Genomic DNA, 25,881 nt, shown 5'->3' on the forward strand with positions numbered 1-25,881 from the left:
CTGCTGTCTGGACAACCTGTTTCATGTTTTGTGTATGAAATCCTATTGTAGAAATGGTGCCTCTACTTGCAAAGAAAGAAAGAAGTAAAAAATCTTGCTGTATCTGTTCTTTCTTTGGCCTGAAATGATGTGGGGCTGAGGGGGGTGTTCTGGAGTCAGTAATACGTTCTTCCTGTGGATAAAGACAGCGGGTATTCCTGAGTGACTGACAATTTCACAATATGTTTCAATGGAATGCAACAGGAGAATAGGAGAGAGACATGTTAAATCAGCAGGATATACAACACCAGGCGTCCTGGCACAAAACAGGAGATATGAGATCCACAAATGAAAGCCAAGAGTAAGGCCTCAGAAGCTGTCATATAGAAACACTGAAACAAGAAAAGGTCATTCTTCCACAGACCTGATGGAGCCATGATATCAGATAGCATGCTCCCTCTGTTTATAAAAAAGTGAGACTCATGTATGGCCACATAAATAAACCTACATATTTAATTATTATCTTTCCATTCAAAGGAATTATATTTTAGGAATGTATTCAGACTTCTGTATCAGACAGTAAGTCTGTGATTAAGTCAGTGTGTTTTTTCCAATTAGCTGTCAGGAGGGATCAGGAAGTCCTTAATTAGACAACCAGTAGCACCATTTGTTTATGGGCTGAGACAAGCCTGGCACCTGTGTACCTGCAATTATTAATTGTACTGCATTGTTTGTTTGTTGACAAAAGTTCTAATCGCAGCCTTCTCTCAATACGTAATTCTGTGACCTGACTTTATTTCATTAAAGGTATTCTCTCAGTGACTCCTCACATGAGATTGGATTATCTTTATTAAACCCAGGAGACCTGGAGGGCACTTTTCCTTAATTACACAGTTGTGATCTAAGCTCTCTTTGTCTCTCTGGTTGCTAATTATGTGTTGTTTTTTTCAATAGGAGGCTCCCTCCATCGTGACACTGCATTTGAAAGGAGTTATTTTGGGTCTTCTGCTCAATAATGAGTTCAGATGTACAGTTCTCAGCATGTACAGCATGTTCTCAGCTCTGTATTAGTTACTGTTTCATATCAGTGTCTTCAGAATAACTGAATGGCTGTGTTACTACATAAATGTTAAAAACATACATTGTTATACTCTATAGAATATAGCCATAAATTACACAGTTATTTATGACATTATTATTTATTATATAAATTACAATGTATTTTAATTTTACATCAAATATATCATAACTCAATAAGAGAACTGTTTCTGCAGCTCAGTGAATTGAGTCAGCTTTAATTAAGCCAGGTGATCCAAATGAGCGAGAAGAATACAAAAGGCCACATTAAAAAAATCCCTCTAAATTCTACTAAAAGACCAATACTTGTGTTTGGAATAGCTTTTTTTCTGGAATTATATTTGACTATGCACCTTTAAGAAACCCCTTAACGAACAACTGCTAATAGAGATCTTATGAAAACTGAATTAACAATGTTAATTGTTAATTGTGTCAGATGACACAGATATGATAAGTCTGCAGTAATGCACTAAAGTGATTGTATGTACAGTACAGCACCATTACAGAGGGTTTATATATAAGGTATTGAATGCTGAGGCTTTTAGAGTGTTGTGCACAGCTGTTTAAGATGACTTAAAATGTTATTAATAATGCTTTGCAAAAGTATACATCTCTTTCTAATGGTGTTCCATTTTGTTGAATTGCAAACAATGTAAACAGCTTTATTTTTAATCAAAACTTGAATTTTTAACCTGAAACTAAACATTTTTATAGGTAAAATGTAATTTTTAAATGTCAGCAATAATTACAGAGAGAAATAAGAATCTTTACTGTTAGAATTAAACAGTAACAAACAACAAAAGTTTATTCTGCCTCAACCTCCTGCCTCCGACCTCAGTCAGGCCAGAGGTTTTCGTCAACATCACAGGCTATGTTTTCCCTTACAAGGCAGTGGGGGAAATAAGCCATGGTATATATTTCCCTGGTATTGGACTCTTCAGTAATGTTCCCACATGCCTTCTCCGTAGAATGTGAAAGATTTACTCACTCATAAGGATTTCTGTCATATGCCTTCCACCGCTATGCTGCGACAAATTCTTCTATGGAGTTTAGGAATGGATAATATGGGGGAGGAAATAAATTAGAAAAGTGTTTGTTATCAAGAAACCAGTTGTGTTCAGAAGAAGCATTGTGGAATCTGATATTGTCTCAGAACACCACATTTTTTTAAATCTGATAAGAACAGATTTTTTTCTATGAAAATAAATTTTATTTCAAAGAAAACATCTCACAATCAGTACACATTCTAACAAAATACCAAACTATCAACAAATAAAAACTTTCTGAAACAGGTGATTGTCCATTATCAATCAGTGCAAGTGGATTATTGGGCCAGATTTGCACAATGAAAGAGTCCCTCCAAGACCTACCACTTGCTTTTGTTCATTTCCCTCTGAAACTGAGGAGCAGGAGCTCAGGGAACAGGGATTTGCACTTTAGTCCTTATACAGGGCCCAAAGTCCCTTCCAGCACTCCCTAGCCATGCCAAAGCTCCATTTGGTGACGTTGCATTTCATCCTCACTCTGATCCACAAGGATTCTTTCTTCCAGGTCCCTCGCTCCCCACACTCTGTTGTGCCGATGAGAGTGTTCCTCCACAGATCCACATTCCACAGTTCTTGTTTTATCAGGGACACCAGCACCCAAAGCAAGTACTGTGTCCCTTTGTCCAATCCAGTAGGTGTTAGTCCCAATAGGATGCTCTGGTAGTTTAGCACTTTTCTCATTCCCAGGAGATGTATGGTGTTGTCCATTCTACCCCACACTGCTCTGGCGAAGGGGCAGCTCCAGAACACGTTCTCCTGCATGTCATCGGTGAAGCACGTGTTCTGGGGCCAATGCAGATTCCTGGTGATCCAGTGTCTGTAAAGGTCCTCTCTAGTCACCAGCCTCTTGTGCACGGCCACCATGTCCTTTCCCAAACTTGTCTGGGAACCCGCAGCCTTTCGTTGGCGACCAGTTGCCCCCTCACCTCTTTGTACAGGGCTCTCTGGTTGGTGCAGAGCTCTGGATGTCTCGTGGCCTCATATCTCTAGCTCCACTTGACAGCAAGTGTGTAGGTCTCCGGTCCCTTTTCTGCTTTTGTGCCCGGTGTTTGTCCAATGGTCCAGGTGCCTCATCAGGATGGAGAGTCACAGCATGACATTGTCTCAGGTTACAACATCTTTTTAAATGAAAATTTATTATACAAAAACAACACCATTCTTTACACTAATCGTTCCCAGCTCGTTTTCAAGTACAAAATGATAATTTCCACCTCTTTTTAGCAGCATGGGATCCCCATCTTGTAATTTCCACTGCAAACTCACATTTCATTTCATTAACAACCTTATTATACACCCTTTCTTCTGTGCATACGATTCATTTTTTTACCAACACATTCCAAGCTTCCCACAGTTCCAATTTAACAAAGAAAATGAACATTCACAACAAAAAATTAACCCCACTACACCTTTTCTCCATGCTGTAAAGCATAACATATTTAGCCAAAATAAAATTAGGTTTCAACAAATTAAAAAGCATTTCACATTTGCTCCATATACCCTTTGGAAATCTACAATCCCAAAAAACATGAACAATTGATTCTTCCTCATTACATCCCATACGTGGACACTCTTTTTGACGTGTCAAGTTGTGTTTATATAGAATTGCACGCACAGGTAGTTGATTCCAAGTCATCCTCCAATTCAAGTCTTTTACATTATTAGGAAGTCCTTTTGGATGAATCTGCATCCATACTTTTTCCACTATTCCTCCAACCCTGCTGTCTTCTGTTATTACCAGTATTGTACTGTTATAAGTTCTTTATGTCTCAAAACAATTGAGTCTTTCTTGAGAACCAGGTATTAATTAAACCATTTACATGAATATCTATAATTCCAAGGTAGGTCTTCTCCATGGGGGTAATCATTACTCCATTGTACCAAATGTCTCATACATGATGCAAACCAAAACCTAACAAAAATTATAAATATGTTCTATTGGACTATATAAAGCTTATATATTAGATATAGTGTAACGCCCTCGCCTGGTGGTGAGGAGGAAGCGCCCCTAGGCGCTCGTAGTACCGCTGGGCATGCTGGGAGTGGTAGCCAGGAAGAGTCTGAGGGTCAGCACGATGACCAGCGGCTGACCCTACCTGTGTAAATAATGTCCTAGTAATTCTAGTGCCCTGTGTAGTCCTGTAAAAGTAGAGTGTGTTGTTAGGTAATTACCACCCTAAATGTGTGTACGTGTTCGTCAGTCTCCTCATGTGTGTGTAGATCCTGTGTTTGGTTTTGGTGTGGTTGTTAAATAAAGTCAGTGCTTGGTTAATCGTGTCTCCACTGTTCTTTAGTTCTGAAAAAGAACCTGCAAACGCTACAATATTCTTATTCTTATTCAATTTTGCTGCAGCTGCTAAAGAAAATTCCTTAAAATTCTCCAATGTGTACACTTTAAACTTTCATCAGAACATAGAAATAATGTAATATATCTGCGTATAGTATAATCTTAGAGTTTGTAGAGTTCGTGTTCCTCCCCCACAAGGTACCAGCACACTATAAATTCTTGAATCTGTTCTTATCATACCAGCAAGTGGTTCTATATAGAAGACAAACAGTAACAGTGACAAAGGCTATCACTATTCACTGTACTTCCTACACCCCTATACAAAGTCTGAATCCAGCCAATTAGTTAATCTGCATAAAATTAGTTTCCTTTTTTATTTCTTAATTTCCTTAAATATAATACCTTCCTCATTCAGAATTCCAGTCGTTAATCTTTTAGTCTGTTTTTGTCTTACACTATTAAAAAAGAAAGTTATACATGACTTGTTTTGTTCTAACAATTCTATACGAGCTCTAAATAAAACGTCTCTTGCCCTTTTCTCATAAAATCTCCTTAAGTTCATCTTTAAAAAAGCAATTTTCTCCAAATCAATAGTCTTCCCTTCATTACTCCTGATCTACATTTTGCTTATTTCATCTTGAATCAGATCTCCTTCCCAACTCACTCGGTTTTGTCTTTCCTGACAATATTATTTAGTTTTTTTTCATCACTTTTCAACACTTCCTACCAATCAGACATTTTCCCACTTCTTAATTTCTACCAAAGGATCAAATTTTATTTTATTATCTTCCTACTGTATATTCAGCTTCTTCTCAAATCTTACAATTTAACTTCCAATAACCCCTACCAAAATTCCTCTCTGAAGAAATCCGATTGAAACCCAAAATATCATGGTCTGAAAACCAGAAATAACCAACTTTTACATTAAATAATTTTATTTCTGCAGGTACAAAAATATAATCTAAACATCTCTTACTCCTCTTGAATTTCTCCATGTTGCTTCAACCTTCCTGCTTGAAAGCACAATCAATTAGTTGAAACTGTATTAATAAAGCTTTCAATTGTTTTGTATCTTACCCCCTGCTATTCTTTCCAACTCTTAGCATGTTTCATTATTTCAATATAAGTGCTTATTAGCACTGACCAACCACAAACAAATTTGTTATAGTCTTCCCTTTCTTGTCAAAATGTATTTGCACATTTTGGAAATGTCTTAAAAAGGATCTCTGTTTTCCTAAACCAGTTGGAAAAGACACTTTCCCACCTTTCCCAATTTACATTATTTTAAAAACTAATTTGTTACCTCTTAATTCCTTCTTAAAACCAGCCTCACAGGATACTACTGCTGTTACAAACCTGTGTTTTACTTCACCATGCTCCAGTCAATTCTTCCTTACTTCATCATGGTCATGTCTTTTCACTTTTATTTCTAAAACCTCCTTTCCTTCATGTCTGTTTCAATCCTCTTCTTTCCTAGCTTTCCATAATTAAAATATTTAGGCCAAATTAATTTATTATTCAATTCATCCTATTTACAACATTCCCTGAATTCCCGAGGTGCTTCTACAATCATTGAGTCTAAATCTACCCAAATGCCTTAATTAATTCTCACCAGAACAAGTCCACACTTTCTCCTAAACTGATCTCAAGGTTTTCTGAGGTTTTTACACCACAAATGTCTTCTTCCATCACAAGCTCAATCTGTGAATTATCGTCCCTTTATATAACCCTTCCATCTTCGGTCCTTATCCTATATTCTGGCTCTACTCCATTCCGTTTTGTTGATCTTTTTAAACCAGCCGTATCTTCCTCATCATCTACTTTACTATATATCTCATCTCCTTCTAATCCATGATCTGGTTCACTATCTCCCCATCTACCATTTGTGTATCACTTACTCCTGAGTTTGATGGTAACACAGCAAGATCTTGTGCTAAGTCTCCTCCCTCTACCTCGTAATGTTCATTTGTTTCTACAGTACGTCTTCAGTTTCTCCATCTGTCTTGTACATTTCTACCTCTGCCTTGGCAAAACTGCACAGTCTTTTAGGACAGGATCTATAAATATGTTCTTCTCCTCCACATCAATTACAAACTAGATTCTTAAAGTCTGTCATTATGTGCCCTTTCACACCACATCTTCTACAAATACTTTTATCACAAGTAGCTGCGGAATGGCCTGGCTCACCACACCACCGACACACTAAAGGCTGACCTGGGTAATATAGAAAACCCTTTTTAATCCTAACGAAAAGGAGGAAGGAGGGTGAACTACCCCACCTTTCACTGAGGCATTAGATCTAAGTCTTACTAGGAATCTCCTTTTTCCGGTCCAGATTCCTTCAGAGCCCACAATTTTCCTTCTTTTATCTTGAAAATCCACATATCGTTTAAAAAAACATTGAGTCTCCTCTTCAGGAACAAATAGATTAAACATTTGTAATATTAGCGGTCTTAATTCACTAGCAAACAAGGGTTCCACCAAAAAAAACATTAATTTTTTTTTTTCCTTATATGGTTCCATACGAGCTGACAGCAGTCGAAGACAAAGTCAAGACCATAATTCTCTTGATTGGAAAGTCTTGTAAACAAAAAACCTCTGACGGATTCAAAGCAAAAACTTTAGAAAGCACTTGCCTTTTGAAATTATCTCTGAGTAATAAGTCCTTTCTATCTACCAGATTCTTCATCACGAAGTGCAAAGTGTCTCTCATCCACGCCTCTCCTGAGACAGAGGCTCCCCATAAGTAGCTTTCTCACCCACCGGCACCATTGCAGTCCTATGGAATTCCCACCTTCCCCCCTTAGGCTTCAGCTAGGGCGATTCCAGTGGTGACTTATAGGTCGCTCTCTCTCGATGCACAGACTCTGCAGGCTTCTGGATAGCTCTCTTTCAACTTTCCTGTCGCCTTCCCTCCTACTAGGCCAAGACCAAGGACAGCAGTCAAGCCACTCACCACTTGATTTTAGCCAAAAGAGCTGAGAAGCGATCTCAGATTACAATTTTTTATTGTTTTTTTAATTTATAAACATACAAAACCCGATCAGCAAAAAATCATAAGACAAAGCACAACGAAAACATAGAAACAAAGATTTTCATACCACATAAGTCAGAAAGAAAAACTTTCCATAATCCCGCCCCGTATGCAAATCAAATACCCTCCCATATGGCTGGAAAAATAAAGCAGTTAACTTATTTCGTACACACTCTTACTTTTACTCCCTACAAAGTCTGTCAACAATGTCCCAAACTTTCATTACCAGTTCATCGAGAACCCTCTTGTCCTCACCAGAATAAAACCAATCCACATTGCCATCTGCCAGCCCCACTGGTTCCACAGACACCTTGCAGTATCTCTTCTGGCCATGTATATCTTCCAACTCCTTCGGCAAAATGAACAATCCTAAATCTTTATCAAAAGTTAACAAAGGCATAAAAGACCTTTCAGGGCGAATTGGACGTTTATATAATCCTTGAGTGAGCACACCTTTTCCAACCCCCAGAATAATTTCACTCGTCTCTCCATCACTTTCCTCTGACGTAGGTTCTGTCACCGAAGCCATTCGCTGAGGCTCTACAGTGGTGTGAAAAAGTGTTTGCCCCCTTCCTGATTTCCTATTTTTTTGCATGTTTGTAGGTTTGGATTTTTTTCCCTTAATAATAAAAACCTTCATTTAAAAACTGCATTTTGTGTTTACTTGTGTTATCTTTGTCTAATATTTCAATTTGTTTGATGATCTGAAACATTTCAGTGTGACAAACATGCACAAAAAAAAGAAATCAGGAAGGGGGCAAACACTTTTTCACACCACTGTATCTGCTCACTACTTTGCCCTGAATCTGCAATACCACTCGCCGCCATCGCTGAGTCCTCTCTACCACAATCACCGTCTCCACAGTCATCTTCTCCGCTGCCTTCCTAGCCCCTTAGACTAAGACTGAGGAATTGCGGGCTTGCCATCTTAAACCCTGATCTTAGCCAAAAGGCCAAGAAGCGATCTCAGATTACAAATTTTTTTAACTGCTCTGGCCTACCCGATTGTTGGAATAGAGTGTTTGAGAGATTCTCAAGAATGGTGATTAGATGGGCTGTGTTGTAGGGGCCTATGGAGGCATGTTGGTCCCATGTTGGCTGATTGATTTCTGCACACAGTGTGACACATCCACAACTTATTATGCAGCTGGGGAAAAATTCAGATATTATGTCTGGAGATCATCTCCAGCTTTGCGCTCAATCACAATTAAAAAATGTGCAGAACTAAGTTAAATACCAGCTCAGCATGAAGGCTCAGCATTGGTGTTGTTCTAATTAGCATGAACTGCAAGGGCCTCCAAATCTGAACATTTCAATTAATCTGATCAGTGTTAATATGTAGGTTAATATTTTGATATATATTGTAAAATTGTTTTGTCTGTCTTGTATTTATATACTGATGCAGCCATTCAAAGTTCGCGGTACAAGCCCGTACCGCACGCATCTACCCACAAACCACCACTGCATACCGCAATACATGATTGATTGGCCAAAATGACCGACAGTGGCACTCGTGGTGCATTGGTCGGTAGTGAAAAGATTTAATCATTTAATCTCTTTACTGTGCACATTTTAATCAGCTTAGTATTGAATATTTATATGGAATTTTACCACAAAAGGGAAATTTTAGTAGTTGAGCATAAAAAGAATAGGAGCATAACGCATCTGAAGGTTATAAACGATATTAATTTAGGAACATAAACATATTATGTAAACTGTATGTTGCTGGTATTGGTTTTTTAAAGAAAAAATACACAACCGTATTCCATTTCTCTCTAAACATTTTAAGCATCAAAGTCTTACATGTGGTTATTTCGGAAACGTTTTTACATGCTCCTTCTGACCATGTTACTGTACGTTTATATACAGTACTTTGTGAGTAAAGTGATAGTTTTAAGCTTTTCTGCGAATACGCTCGATATTGGAGTAAACAAAAGCATACTTTTAGAATTTGATTAATAGGGAATATAATATGGAATCGCGTATCTAAAGGAATTAACAATGATATAATTATATTCATGTGTAATTCACTGTAACACAAACGTTAGTATATACACATATCTATTCATATGTGCATGGCTGTTTCACTATTTATCACATGACTATGTCAGGGGCGTTATGGCTTAATGACTGACTTATAAGCATGTGGTCGGGTGTTCAAATCCAGCTATTGCCACGAGTTTTCTTTTAACAAACATTTCTTTGAAAAACTAAAATAGCAATAGCAAAATAGCAATATTATGGACACTCTATTGCCTTTTTATATTTCTAAATATCACAACATGTACGAATCTAAGTAATTTATTAATAACAACGAATAGTTTCAAACTGCTATCTGATATCATTATCACCAATATGTGAAAAAAGTGAATCCTGTTTTTTATGGTCTGTAGCTCAAATTCTGCTTAACTAAAAATTAGACACAAGAATGTTGTGAGGCTAAATAAATCAATAACGATATTAATTGAAAGATCTAAATATATTTAACGCATACGCCCGACATTAAAGGCTGTGCCTGCTCGCCAGGGCGGTGAGGTCACTGCCTTTCCCTCTGAATAGCTAGCAGGAACCTCAACAATTGGGCAGAGATAGATAGATAAGACTTTATTGATCCCAAAAGGAAATTGAGGTGTTACAGCAGGCCAGCCCAAGACAAGCAAAAACAGACATCAGAATAGATGAAAAATTAAAATACATACAGTAATACAACATAAATATAAAATAAATACATAGTTGGGTGTGTGCGAAATATGCTCATAGTACTTGTAAAAAAATAAAAATAAAATATGTGCAAAATATGCATAGATATATACAAAATGAATGTCCAAAAAGTACAAACATTTCTTTGAAAAAATAAAATAGCAATATTATGGACAATGACTTTTTTATATTTCTAAATATCACAACATGTTCAAATCTAAGTAATTTTTTAATAACAACGAATAGTCACCGTCTTTCCCTCTGAATCGCTCCAGTAGCAGGAACCTGTACCGTGTGGATCCCTTTAGATCTCCCTTCAGACTTAAAAGGTTTATTAATATCTTCAGTGTTGCATTAACATTGGAATGTTCTTCCTAGTGTAAAAGGGGGTGATACTCAATGTGTCTACTTCATAAATTTTTAGTTTACAAACTGTACAAGATCATTTTTTATTAATAATGTCTTCCGTATCACATTAAAATTGGAACACTTTTCACAGGTGTAAATCCACCTATTTTCTAACTGGTTTAACCCTTTTTAACCCTCCTTTGCCTGAATCACAGTGGGTTAGACATTTTTCCAAGAAAGATGTGATGACAAGGAAGAAAAATCACCAGTTTTTTGTGCACAAAAAGTGGTTACTAACTATTGAAACCTGTTTTTATCGCTTTTAAAGTCATGCTATTTCTAAGTTAAGCAGGAACACATCAATACATCTAGTTTTTTTTTAATTAATTTGATTGCCCACCTAAGGGGCATTTATAATATTGGGGCATTATTATATAGGAAGGACACAGTGACTCAGGCACTCGTTGAATGAAAAACTGTGCTTTATTTTTCAGTACAGCTGAGTACAGAGAGAGACACACACACTTTTTCATTGACAAAAATTAATGCCACACTCTCTTGTTTAACGGACACAGGCAGCTGAAGCACCATGTCTCTTCCCGTAAAAAGTCTTTGTCTCCATACCATGGCCGCTGCAGTGCAGGCTCGTGGATTTTTTTGTAATGTGAACTCAGCCCAATCCCTTGGTGTATTTATATTATATTCTCATGTAGGAGTAGAATAGGTTCATTGTCTTCCAATGAAAGACAGGTTCCTTTCAGCCAAGACAGTCAGGGGACAGTAGAAACTCACCACACCTGGACTGTTACAGTAACTCAATCAACCTTAATAGCCTTGCAAATGAGCTCACACTGTTGGATATATACAAAACGCTCCAGAGATATCACATTTTACTGTACATGTCAAACCAGTTGCTTCTATTGCAGATGTGCTCCTGTGGAGACTTTTTTTCCTCGTAGCACTTTACACTTAGTTTAAACTACTGAGTGAAATAGGTTTAATAAAGGTGGATAGCCACATACAGCATGGGTAGGCTGCAAAGGAACAAGTAATAGGTTTATTCCATACTGAAAAGAGAAGAAATACAACACAATGTTTCGGCCATTTCAGGCTACACTGTTCTGCTTTCTATGGTGATATACGGGTTTTTCACACAAAGCCAAATTTAGCTGTATTTCTCACGTTGTGAACATGTGTACACAGTGGTCCCCCCGGGTTCCAGTTAGTGCGTAATTATTGCTTTATTGCTTAAATAATTAGATTCTGAAAAGTATGAGTTTCTTTTACTATGATAACAAGCGCAAGTATTCATGGAAAATGATAATCACTTCACTCACTTTGAATGTTTTGTGATATTTTAAAAAAAAATTCAATATAGTGTCAATAATATTTAGTCAGTAATGATATCAGTTGCAGTTTGAAATTATTCATTGTTATTAATAAATGACTTAATTTCTAACTTGTTGTGATATATTGAAATTGAACAAATGTCACTATATAATAGTGTCCATAATATTTTCTATTTTAGTTTTTCAAATAAATAATAAAATATTTCTGCATAATTAAAATATGGATGATAAAGGTGGTAAGTTGTGTACTTTTGTCCAAATGAGCAATCTTGCTTTCATAAAATATACCAGCTTTTTAATGTATAATGATTACCATGAAGTTTAAATTTAAAAGTCCAAAGAGTATACAACTTAAATTCTTAATTGAATAAAGATTGTCCTTCAGCAGTGATCAGGATTTGAAACCAGATTTTTCTGGTGACAGCTCAAATGCTGTACAGGAGAGGTTAAGCTTTATTAGCTCCACCTGCCAGTTTTACAAGGTGATTTCGGATACTATTAATTAACATAATCTAATTTGCTTACGGTATATTGCGGTAACACTCATTCATATAGCTCAAATTATCACAGCAATTCAATTTCTTTGTAAATGTCTGTATCAGTTTAACTAATTCACCTGCAATTAAGTGTGTGGTGTAATGGCTTCGGTGTCTGCCTTGCATGCTGAAGGTTGGGGGTTCAAACTCCAATGTAACCATGAGTTTTCTTTTAACAAATAAACTTTTCTTTTAAAAACTAAAATAGCTAATATTTTGGACACTATATTGACATTTTTGAAATTTCTTAATATCACAACATCTTCTAAGCTAAGTGATTTATTAATAACAACGAATAATTTCAAACTGCTACTGTACTGCCACTACAGTATAGCTTGTGGGAGATACATTTGTCCTGCATCAAAGTTTAACTTGTTCAGAGTGTCCTACATTACAAATTCCAAGCGTTTCATTTTGTCTATTGCTACAATATCGACAGCAATGTAGTTGAAAGGAACATGTCAAAATGTTTCCAAAATAACCACAAGTGAACGAGTTGAGGGATCTGATAATAATTGAGAAATCATAACAATGACCCCATGTTGCTAATCAAGCATACCCATTTGTACTGTAATCCACGTTCTTTGTATTGACCTTGTATTGATCACAGACAATGATGAGAGGGCCTACAGGGAGGAGGTCAATCTCCTTACAACATGGTGTGATGACAACAACCTCACTCTCAATGTCAGCAGAACCAAGGAGCTGATCGTTGATTTCAGGAAACTGCAAACCGGACATGCCCCTATCCACATCAACGGGACTGAAGTGGAAAGGGTCAGTAACTTTAAATTCCTTCGTGTCCTTATCACCGAGGACCTCACATGGTCTCTCAACACCACCGGTCTGATCAAGAAAGCGCAACAGCACCTGTACTTCCTAAGACGGTTGAAGAAGGCTTAGATATGTCCCCAGATCTTCACTAACTTTTACAGATGCACTACAGAAAGCACACTGACAGGCTGCATCACAGTGTGGTATGGCAACTGCAGTGCTGCTGACCGCAAAGTCCTACAGCGGGTGGTGAAAACTGCCCAGTCCATCACTGGGGTTACCCTCCCATCTATCCAGGACATTTATGACAGACGGTGCTTGAGGAAAGCTCTAAGCATAATCAAAGACCCCACACACCCCAGCTACAGACTTTATGATCTGCTACCATCTGGAAAACGGTACCGGAGCATTCGGGCCCGGACTACCAGACTCAGAGACAGTTTTTACCCCCGCACTATCAAACTGTTAAATTCCCAGCCTCTCTCACTCTCACTCTCACCTCACCTCTCACCTATGATCTGAACCTCACAGTGCCTTCTTCCTTTCTTTCTTACCAAAAACCCGAACACATATTGAAAATCTACCTCTACCATACATGTCAAAAGCTCACTCCCCATAATTTCTATCCCTTTATTTAATTCTGTTGATGCATATTTTTGCACATAACCTGTTACCTTTTTGTTGTTTTGCACATTGCCTGTTGTTGTTTTTTGCACATTGCCTGTTGTTGTTTTTTTGCACATCGTCTGTCTTTCTTTTGCTACACAATTGTATTGTTGTTGTTTTTTTTCTCTTTGTACTACTTATGTCTGAGAGGTCGCTAAATAGCATTTTGTTATACCATATACCATGTATATGATTGTAATGACAATAAACTTGAACTTGAACTTGAACTTGAAACACATTTTATTTTTAATTTGACTCATTCATGCATGAATTGTGAGAGAATGATAGATGGAGACAAATAATGTCAGTTACCGTCAGTCACCTGAACAGCTGATGCACTGAATCAGAGAGAATGCCTGAAAGATTAGCCCATTAAGAACAATTTTTTTTAAAACAACCAAAGTGGAAGGAAAAGGGCCCACGTTCATTTTTTTCACTGACAAAGTTAATTTGTGGTGCATTGGTTGTCAGTGAAACAATTTAATAATTTAATCTCTTTAATTTGCATGTTAACAAACACTCTGCTTAACAGAGCCTATTGTAAGAGCAAGGTTACTTTCTGCTATCTAAACCATTATTTACAGCTTTTAAAGTCACGCAATGTTTGAATTAGGCAGGAACACATCATTGTATCTTATTTTTTATGTCAATTTTAAAATAAATATGGAGCAACCAGCTATCAAATGCTCTGTATTTTCTAAACACTCATTTTTCCATACTGTAGTTTGAGTTTTTGTGTAAGCTGTAAGTTCATTTTACTTCTTAATTAAACATTTGAAACACTTTTATTTTGTAAATGCAACACAAATTCTGTACAGAAATAAAATAGTTTTCTACACATGTTAAGCAGATTAGCAGGTTGCTGACAAAATAGCGCACCGTCCACCACTGCCCAGTGACTTTAACTTTAATATTATAACACATACGGCCACCATTGCAGGTTGTTCGAGCCGCCTTACCAGCGCGGTGACGTCACCGCCCTTCCCTGTGAATAGCAGGGACCACAGCCGTCCGGCAGACGGGAGATTTCCCTTTAGCTCAACTGGCTGGGTCCCTGCTGAGTGACGCTGGAGGCCCGGTTTTGAGTCCCCAGCGGTGGGGGGCCAACCTGAGGCAGCAGTGGCGAGGGCGCATGCCCAAGTGAACCCAAGAGCACTACAATATAAACAAGGTCTAGTACCTGCTGCAGTTTAAATACTGTATATATTTTGAATTAATCGAATCCAAGGTATGAGTTCATAATGCCAGAATTACATACTATCCCTACATTTGCAAAACACCTGATCATCTACTGTAAAGCTTTCAGTGCTCTGTTTGTGTATATTCCAATTGCAGTGGGGGAAAGGTTTGTGGGGAAAGGTTAAGGCTGCAATTGCAATTGAAATTTTGCTGCCTATGCATGCTTACACAGCTCCCTAGGTGAATTCTCGTACTTGACTGAGAAAGCTTTAGAGAACTAGAGAACATTTTTTATTTAAAAAAAATTGTAAATATACATTACATTACATTGGTGCTTTTATCGTTGCATTAGCATTGGAATGTTCTTACAAGTGTAAAAAGAGGCAATACACAATGTGTTTCCTCTATAATTCTTCAGTTTACAGAGAAATTCTGCCAGAGCCACACAACATTGTCCACAAATACTCTTCTTGTCTAATTTCTAGTTTAGCAGGATTTGTGCGATAAGCACATTGTTTAATGTGGATGACATTACCCACTTCTACATCACTATACAACACAGGTTTGAGTTGGAGTGTCTGTTAATAAAACAGTGCGCATTCCAATACATATAACTATTGCAGGATTTCTTTATCTGTTTCAGCTAAATGAGAGGAATTAAATCAGTCAGAATCTCAGAGTACCAATTGTAAAAATAGTCTTTCTTCCCTCCTTTGTTAACTTAAAGAATTTTGCGAAGAAATCCTTAACCACAATAACATCACTTAATTTATCCAGATACACAAATTCACGCCAGAGCCAAGAACAAGCTATAATAGTGGGGTATTTGTATGTATTCACTATAGAAACAAACTGAAAGTAATACTCTCATCGTGCTTTGAACCATTGGGTGCAGTGCTTAGTCCATTACCACTATAAAAGTCTAAAGAGTATATTACTTAAATTCTAAATTGGTAAAAGATTGTCCCTCTGCAGTGATCGGGATTCTAAAACAGGTGTTTTCTGGTAACAGGAGTGGTGGCTCTGTGGCTAAGGATCTGTGTATGTGCAAAATGTGCATAGGTTTATACAGACTGATTGTCCAAAAAGTACAATGTAGCAAACATGCTGTCCATAGATGAGCAAATGAAGGGCTGTCCTAGACTAGGGCAGCATTATACACCCTGACAGCCGCCGGGAGGAAAGACCTGCGGAAACGTTCCCTTGATCACCGTAGCTGGAGCAGTCTGTTGCTAAAAGTGCTCCGCTGCCCAGTAACAGTCCCATGAAGTGGATGAGAGGTGTTGTTCATAATGACTGTGAGCTTGGTCAGCATTCTCCTCTCAGCCACCACCTCCATGGGGTCAAGACTCATCCCCAACACATTGCCAGCCTTCTTGATAAGTTTATTGAGCCTATTTGCATCCTTTGTCATGATGCTGCTGCCCCAGCACACAACAGCGTAGAAGATGGTCGCCACCACCACTGATTCATAAAAAATGTGTAGCAGTGTTCCACACACACCAAAGGACCTGTGTCTCCTAAGAAAATAGAGTTGGCTCTGACCTTTCTTGTACAGGGCGTCAGTGTTACCAGACCACTCCAGCTTATCATCCAGGTGTAATCCTAAGTACTTGTAGGAATGTACGCCCTCTATGTCCTCACCCTGGATGGAAACAGGGTTCAGCGGAGACTTATTCCTTCGAAAGTCGAAGATCATTTCTTTGGTCTTGCTGGTGTTAAGCTGGAGATGGTTAAGATGACACCACTCCACGAAATTGGTAATCAAGCTCCTATATTCCTCCTCCCTCCCCTCTCTAATACACCCCACAATTGCAGAGTCATCCAAAAACTTTGTACCTGAAGTCAGAGGTGTAAAAGGTGAACAGGAATGGAGCAAATACAGTCCCCTGTGGAGCCCCAGTACTGCTAACAACCTGTTCAGACACACAGCTCTGTAGCCATACATACTGTGGCCTGCAGGTCAGATAGTCTATAATCCAGGAAACCAGAGCAGTGTCCACCTGCGCCGCCCTTAGCTTATCTCTCAGTAAAGGTGGATGGATGGTGTTAAAGGCACTGGAGAAGTCAAAGAACATAACTCTCACAATGCTCTTTTCAGGTGAGAGTTAGCTCTGTGTAGCAGATAGATGACTGCATCCTCCACTCCCAAGTGTGACCGTTAGGCGAACTGCAGGGGGTCCAGTGCTGTACTCACCAGGGTTCTGAGGTGGTCCAGTACAAGCCTTTCCAGAGTTTTCATTAGGTGTGATGTAAGTGCCACTGGTCTGTAGTCATTCAAGACTTTAGAGTGCCCCTTTTTGGGTACTGGCACCAGGCAAGATGTCTTCCAGAGCATCGGAACCTTTTCTAATCTCAGGCTGAGCTTGAAGATGTACTGTAGCATTGAACCCAGTTGGTCCGCATAGATCTTTAGCAACCTGGAGCTGACACCATCAGGACTCGCCGCCTTCCCTGCATGGAGTCTCCTCAACTCCCTTCTGACCTGGTCAGCTGTGATGGATAGGCTGAAGAGGGCAGGGGAAGATGGAGTAGGAGTAGGAGGGATCACATGATGTGGTGACTGAGGACATGAAGAGGTTGTCTGGGGTGAAAGCCTGTGAGGTGAATGGACAGTGGACCCTGTATCGAATCTGTTAAAGAAAAGATTCAGCTCATTGGCCCTCTCCAGGCCTCCCTCACTTTGTTGGCCGCCGGACAACTTGTATCCGGAGATCTTCCTCATGCCATTCCACACTTCTCTCACATTGCTCTCCCTCAGCATATGCTCCATTTTCCTCCCATAAGCCACCTTGCTCTCCCTAACTCTCACCTTCAGCTCTTTCTGTGCTCGCTTCAGCTCCTCCTTGTCACCTGCCTGGAAAGCCCTCTTTTTCCTATTTAGGATGGCCTTCAGATCACTGGTGACCCAGGGTTTATTATAGGAGAAGCAGCGCACTTTCCTGGTGGGCACTGCACTGTCAACACAGAAGTTTATGTAGTCAGTGATGAAGTGGGTAAGACCATCAATGTCATCTCCATAAGGCTCACAGAGTATCTCCCAGTCCGTCGTTTCAAAGATAGGGCTAGGCTGTATTTGTCTGTGGATGGATTTGGCAGCTACTTGCTCCATGATGGGAGGGTCCTGGTGCATACAGAAGAGAGATAAGAGATCATTGCATAAACTTGCTGGACAGTTCTGCTAGAACTGAACTGATTGAACTTTGTTCTTGAAATAACTCTGTGCACAGTTTTTTTCCTGGTCCAGCTTCAAGGTAGGTTCCACAGGGAGGAGACTTGCCTGGTACCAACTATAACAAGTGTAAGATAAAGACCCCCCTAACTAAGGGAAGATAAAACCGACCATTAAAAGTTTTCAAGGTCTTGGGAATGTCCTAATACAGGTGGCCCCCCATTACAATGGTAACAATTTGCATCAGAATTGGCTGAAATTTGCTATATAAACTGGAAGCTTTGCACCTACATTTCAACCAATATTTTGGTCTTATTGTTCCTTGCATGCAATAAACTCTGTTGTTTAAACTTAATCTCCGGTTCTAGAACTTATTTGTCTGTTACTACAGTATATATAATACAATTGTATTGTGTGTTAAATTAATCAATATTGAATTTATATCAGAATTACACTATTTATTGATGGTACATACTTCCTAATGCATAGGTACATGCCATATTTTTGTTAAATATGTGTTTTTTACCTTACCATCAGTAATAGAATTGGATTTCTGCTAACAGGTGGATTGATATATTGTACAATGAAAATTACAAGTGTGATGGCAGTTTGCTTAAGGGATACATTTCTGCCAAATAATGCTGCCTGCTGCATCAGGCAACATATATTAAACATTAGATGATGTGAAGTTTATGTCTATGTTCAACATCATATGCAGTATAAGCATCATAATCAATTTTATACAATGTGCATATAGTAATATTAATGTGTTCTTACATTTTTACATAAAATGTAACATTAATGGTTACATTATACCGTGTTAATTTCAAAATTATATGAATAATAATGCATTGTAAAATATATACTATATTTTGTATACTGCATATTTTAAATAAAGCTGTTTTATATTTTTGAAATATATGGAAAGTTGAGAAAAATGTACTTACATGTTCAGAATATATCCCTTACATAATTAAATCTTTAGTTTTTTTTTACCTATTAGATTTATGAATCTTCTAAATCTAAATGTAATCTACAATTTCAAGTTTCCACTGAGAAAAACAAAAAATGGTAAGAAACCAAAAATACAACAAAATTATTTTCTGTTAACCTCAAAATGAAGGCAGACCTGTTAGAATATCAACTAATTCATTATTTTGTAAGATGATGAAGAAGAAAAAGGTTTAAGTAAGAGTTCATATTTTTACTTTTCAAAGTTTCAGTTCCGTGAGTCACATACCTGTAGTCTGAGTCTGTTCACTCTGCTCTTACAGTACTGGACACACCTTCTAGACAAGAAACTCTTCCTCTCATCTCAGCTGATTTTATGGGCAGCTTTTCACAGTGACCCCGGAGGCTGCTGAGTATAGAGCTTTAGCTGTAGCTCTTATTAATCCAGAGAGACAGATAGTAAGTACTAGAGAAAATGGGCGAAAAGGTGTTAGAAGGACTCAATTTACTTCTTGTATCTGTGTTTACTTTTATAAATACTGCAACCAGCAACAGAGTTGTAAAATACACACTTTAATTCATTAATAGGCTTGGTATAAATTCTCAAATAGAAATAAAGGAGTTGCAGGTGATATGGCACAATTGTTTATCCGTTTTTGTTTAATAGGAATTTGTCCAAAGGTATGACTAGCTTGGAGATAGTACACGTGTCAATCTCTTGTGGAATAGTAGAATATTTTTTCTGAAAATAGGGTATAAACGTTCATGATAACACATTCATAAAGAACAGAGACATTAAAAACCATAGTTATTAGAAGGCAGAGATGGACTTGTTTCCCATGCAGGGTGTTTCCTGCTTTGCGTCCAAGCTTGCCAGGACAGGCTCTGGTTCTCCCACCACACTGTTTTTGATAAGGTGTTTAGAACATGGGTGGGTGAATGGAAGTTCCATTTGTTCTAAGCTTCTAAGTGTGCTTCCCAAGACTTTCCATTTGTCTCTTTTGATATGTGCTTCCCTAAGTCTAATAATTCAATCAGGGCAAAGCATTTGAGAATTTGGGTTGGAGAAGAATACCCTTGAATATAACGAGATGATAGTTGTCGCACCTGAATGTCTGCTGAAGAAACTTACACATACAGCTGTACGTGTAATTATGTTTTAGCTCTTTAGCTTCCTTTAACCTTGTTAATATATTAATTTCACTCACAAATGTGGAAAAAAGTCACAAACACAATTCAGAATGGAAAACCACCTTAAATTTATTAAATTACTCCAGAAACAAAATGTTAAAATAATGTCAGACAATGTTCAAATTACATGAAATGCTGGGGTATTTCACAAAATGGTTCAGGAGATGTGGTGAAAATTGGGTTTGGGAGCAGCTGTTGTGAATACACAGCTTGAGGGATCACCCTTACATGCTTTCCAACAACTTAAAAATGCTGGGGCCCCAATATAAAAATGTGTGAGCTACACTTCATTGAATGCATTGAAAGAACAAAGTGATTTTACTAGCATCAAGTCAATTCCCTCTACTGCATGGACGACTATGATGCTCCTGATCAAATTATGTTAACTCCATGGCATTTGCCCTTTTAAAGCATGGATGTCAAATATTATCTTTGCTTCAGGAGAACTTTCATGTATTAATCTCTTTGAGAAATTCCCTTTTCTCTGTCTTCACCCCCTGCTATTCCCTCTCCATACTGTACATCCCCCTTCACATGCCTTAAGGAGGTATCTGTAAATTGATTTTAATACCTTTTATTGCTGCCAAATTTTGTGCATCTTGTGAATACATTTCCTGTGCTCTTTACTCAGTTCTCAAAAGCTATTAAGAAACAGAGTTCTAATAGCTTAAAAACGACAGACTACTCTTATAGCAGATATGTCTGACCTTTAACACATTCTACTTTGTTCTTCAAATAACCTCTCTGTTGAACACAATTTCAACACAGGAATTTGAAGAGCTGTGCTTGGTAACTATTGAGTTCTTACCTGAATTCTAAACTCTGTTTTCCCCTCTTTCCTACTTTAATGTACTAGCTGTGGCAGCAACCTTTCAGTCCTTCTAACATGTTGTGTAGTACAATTCTGTTTCCAATGTATGTACAATGTTTGCAACACTTGTACAATGTTGAGCTTGTATTACCAGGAGGCTAAAGTATTGTACCATGAAATTCACTGTTAAAAATACAATACAAAAGTATTGTTATACTGCAAGAAGTTTACAAAGTAAAAAAAGGAGATTGTATCAAAATGCTTATTAAAACAGCTCAGAAGTGTGGACAAGACCATAAAGTTATTATGTATAATATGTAAATATTTTTAAAAACTGGATTTAAAAAATCATACTGTAGCTTACAGCTCAAAACTGGGAAAATACAGCTCAAAAAATTGTCTTGAAACTCAGATATCTCTGAGCTGCTGACTTAATGTGTTCATTTCTTAAGCTATAAATGATGGGGTTGATTAATGGAGTGAAAAAAAAGTTAAGACTACCAATGAAGATGCGCCCCTCGGGGGAAATGCTTTCCACTCTCAATGCAATGTACTCCATTGCAGAGGACACATAGTAGATCACAACCACCACCATGTGAGATGAACACATTGAGAAAGCCTTCTTACGGCCCTCCACAGACTTCAGTCTTATTACTGATAGAATGATCTTGCAGTAGGACCACAGGACAAATAGACAGGGCACATACAGAGAAACGATAGCAAGGAACAATGCAAGATTCTCTTGGGCTGTCACATCTTCACAGGATAATGCCAAGACAGGGACATAATCACAGAAAAGGTGATTAACATAGTTAGTTGTACAAAATGGCAGAGGTGTTATAAGAATTAAGGGTGAAAGAGGAACCAGGAAGCCAAGAACCCAGACTGTGACAATCATTGTAATGCACACCTTGGTGTTGATGATGGTGGTGTAGTGCAAAGGCTTCACCACTGCAACATATCGGTCATAAGCCATGGCTGCAACAAGGAAGGTTTCAGTTGCTCCTACTGAAATGATAAAATACATCTGTGCAAAGCAGCCCATTAAAGTAACACTTCTATTGTGACCTAGAAGAATTGCTAATAACTTGGGTATAATGGCTGTCGTCAGCAATACATCTAAGAAAGACAAGTTCCACAGTAAGAAATACATGGGTGTGTGGAGCCGATTGTCCAGAGCAACTAACACCACAATAAGGAAGTTCCCCAGGAAGGTGGCCAGAAAGAGGACAAGGAATAAGAGGAAGAACAGAGTGTAGTATTCCTGCAGGCCAGGCACTCCCATGATGATGAATTCAGAGTGCAGTGTAGTGTTGGGTCCAATTACAACTCTCATGTCATAAGTGTCAGGGCCTCTGAGGAGAGAAAGGGGTGTCAGTGAATTATGAGAACATTGGATTAATACAATCTAGTAAGTATACTGACAGAATTTTTTATTTCTCTTTCGGTTTCCTTCAAAATAAGATGACATTGAAGTGGAAATGAAATAGTTTTCCTAATTAGACTTTAATTTATTCAGAACAGAAAAAAAATATACAGCATAATATAAATTCTAACTGCCTCCCTGAATCAATCAAATTCACGCATAGTAGTGGGCTATTCTACTTAACAAAATTAATAATTATGGTTAAGTTATATGGCATATGGCATAAGTTATATATTGTGACCTTTGTCTTGCTACTTCCTCTGTCGACTTTGTGGTTTCTGCCGGAAACTCCTTTGGATGGTAATGGGGTCCCAGCTGTGTGTGTCACTTTTGAGGTACATCTTACAATGCACTCTCTTTCAGTTATTACTTTGAATCTACACCTTTCTGCTTGATTCTTCACTTGTGTTGGAAGTCTGCTTTGAAGAAATCTTCAGCAAAAAGAGATATCCAACTACCTGTGTGCTCCTTTTTGACTGTAGTAGGTTTTTGCAGTAGTTGTGGACAAATGGTCAGATTTCACAATTCAGCAACTGATCTCACTTCTGTTTCTGTCTGTAAACTGTCTCAGGTGAACAATAAAAAGTCTGGAATGCAAGGTGGTTAAGCTAGAAATTTGTTCAAAATGAAATTGGATCAACAATCTTTTAGAGTTCCTGAAAAATACAATTTTCAAAAATTCAAATTTATTACAACAATATTTATGCATGTACTGAGTTCAGATATGGAGGCTGCGCTTCTGGAGGTCACTACAAGTCTGTTTATTAACAGTCTTCTCTAACAAAACACTCAGTCCAGTTTTTTTCCACATTTGAGGAATATGTGCTGTGTTTTTATTTGCTTTACAGGCCACTGTCTTTTGTTGTATCCTGCAATGCTTAATTAAGGTTTCCATGCTGATGGATGGTGTCTGATTACATTGGTGTGGGAGGCAGATGGAGATGAAACTGGAATTATTTAACAGCCTGTTTTATTTTTGTTAGTTCAGCCAAACCCTAATTTAGGTTGGAATAGAGAGTGATTTGAGTTAGTTTACTTTATAGGTTTAACTTTATGTGCTAAGTTGAACAGCAAAGCACCAAACTTTAGTCTTTAGAACCACATGAAGCTCTGATAACTCTGATAACACTCAGAGGTTAAAATGTGCAAACGTTGGGGAAATCTGAAAAGCGGTTATGCTTTGTTTCATGGAACTGTGTACAGTATATCAGGGTGGAGTATTATTGTCACAGATTCCTATTGAAAGCCACTATTGATAGTCTTTGTTTCAGTTAAAACAACTTTAAGTAAGTGAACCTATGATTATGGTACACCTATAAATTTAGTTCTGGAATATAAACATTGCAATCAGGACATGCAATGAGAAGGTTGTTACTTACCACAGTAGCTGACTTGAAAATGTGCCAGTCTGTTCAGTCACCAGCATAATGCAATAGCCTTTCAGTCCAAGACAGCATCTAAACTCAGATCCTAAGGACCAAATGACTTCTTAAAGCAGGGACTTTTGCAGGGCCAAAAGATCCATTTTGGCAGGACCATAGGTATATAATTCAAGCTGTATTAATGCCCAGTTTATGTTAAAATGTCTATAGAAAACATTGGCATATTATCACAGATCATTAAAAGGCTTTCTCTCATAAAAATGTATTAGTCTATCACTGTTTACTGTTTGCTTTTGCTGCACTTTAAATCAATCTAGCAGATATGTAATATTCTCTTTGATACAATTTATTTTTAGGTCCTTATTTTAAGTAATAGATTTCATGATGAGAAACCTACAAAAAAAAAAAGGCTTACAAAATCTGCTAGCAGTTATACAATTTTAATGAAACATAAGTGGCATTTTTATTTAGAATAAACTTTATTAATTACAAATACTGAATAAAAAGCATTTAATGAACATTAAAAATATTTTTTCTTTTTCTGTGGATACACTTTTAAATTCACAACCAATCCATTCCCTTTATATTTAAATGCTGTATAACACAGGAGTTTGTGTGTGGTCCTGGAGGCATACACATTTGGTGATTTTTGATCCGACTGAGCTTTCACTTACACAATTGAAAAAATAGGTTTGAAAACCCATAGGTTTTGGGTTTAAATAACAAAATCTTACAAATGTTCCACAGATGCAACTTAGTCCAACAGCTTGAATTAAACTCACCTGCAATGACAAAGAGAAGGTTTGTGGTCTCCCAGGACCATGATTAGCAACTCCTGATTTATACTCTCACAGTATGTTGTAAAGGTAGTGGGGAAAACAATGAGACAATGAACTTTAAAAATGCAAAAGACTGATTTTCACAAAGTGTGAATTTTTAGCTTGGGCTTTCTATATATATTTGCCTTCCTGTTACTTAAGCAGAATAAAAGCATAGGCAGCTGAATTATTTCTTTATGAAATAAATGTTATCTAGAAAGACAAAAATATCATGTCCAATAGTGCAGACCACAAAATCTAAATATTTCCTAAGTTTAAATGAGAGCTTACAGTGTTTCAAAAATATGTTATCAGTTGAATAGTATATTCAATTCAAATCTCATAATTTTAATAGTTTTAATCAATTATTTTCTTATAGTTTTGCAAATTAATGTTAAAATCTGACTTTGATTCATTTATTGTATATGTTAATATTTTATGTGGTATATTAAATACATCCAAGTATAAAAGATTAAGACTCTGTGGGCTGTGGTATTGTTATTATTAACTCTAAATTATTATTAACCTCTAAAATTGTAAGTGAACTATATGGATTAACAGTTCTGCTTTTAGACTTGTATAACTGTAAAATCACTATTGAAAACTTTCATAGACTTGCTGTCCTATCAATGAATACAACACTTTTACATGATTATTTGCCGAACTTTAGAAGGGAAAACATATGTTCACCTACTTATTAGAGGTTTTTGCATCCCTATACAATATAGGATCCATCTAGTTAATCTAATTAAAGTTGCTGTTCCCAGATAATGTTAAATCATACACACACAAGTCATAGTTCTGTGTGTGGATTATCAAACTTACTTTCAAAATAGAATAATAATAAAAACATTAGGAGTCAGGTCATGGCTACATTTTGTAAGTGTGGATTAAAATTCAAAGAGCCACATACCTGGAGCCTGTGTCTGTTCACAGCACAAGATACACCTGCTGGACAAGAAACTCTTCCTCTCATCCAAATTGCTTTTATGGACAGCTCCTCACAGTGACCCCAGAGGTCACTGGGTACAGAACTGTAGCTGTGGTTTTTATTAATCCAGAGGGACAGAAAGTGAGCACTAGAGGGAACCCTACTTGAACTCTTTATAGTATTTTTACTTTTGCAGTTCTGAAAGCAACATAGAAAATAGAAATTTA

General features: G+C 37.5%; 1 protein-coding gene across 1 annotated transcript; it reads right to left on the bottom strand.

Annotated features, from left to right (window-relative positions):
* Positions 1-21,485: 21,485 nt before the first annotated feature.
* On the bottom strand, positions 21,486-22,073 carry LOC138242255 (olfactory receptor 6C4-like). Its single transcript, XM_069197744.1, has one exon. The coding sequence runs from the start codon at positions 22,071-22,073 to the stop codon at positions 21,486-21,488; it is 588 nt and encodes a 195-aa protein (XP_069053845.1).
* Between the last annotated feature and the right edge of the window lie 3,808 nt (positions 22,074-25,881).

Source organism: Lepisosteus oculatus, chromosome 13, assembly GCF_040954835.1.
Source record: "Lepisosteus oculatus isolate fLepOcu1 chromosome 13, fLepOcu1.hap2, whole genome shotgun sequence".
In the NCBI taxonomy this organism is placed as follows: Eukaryota; Metazoa; Chordata; class Actinopteri; order Semionotiformes; family Lepisosteidae; genus Lepisosteus; species Lepisosteus oculatus.

What these genes read in the sequence shown, in the direction of transcription:
- LOC138242255 (XM_069197744.1), bottom strand. Translation starts at nt 22,073, where the DNA reads ATGGCTTATGACCGATATGTTGCAGTGGTGAAGCCTTTGCACTACACC.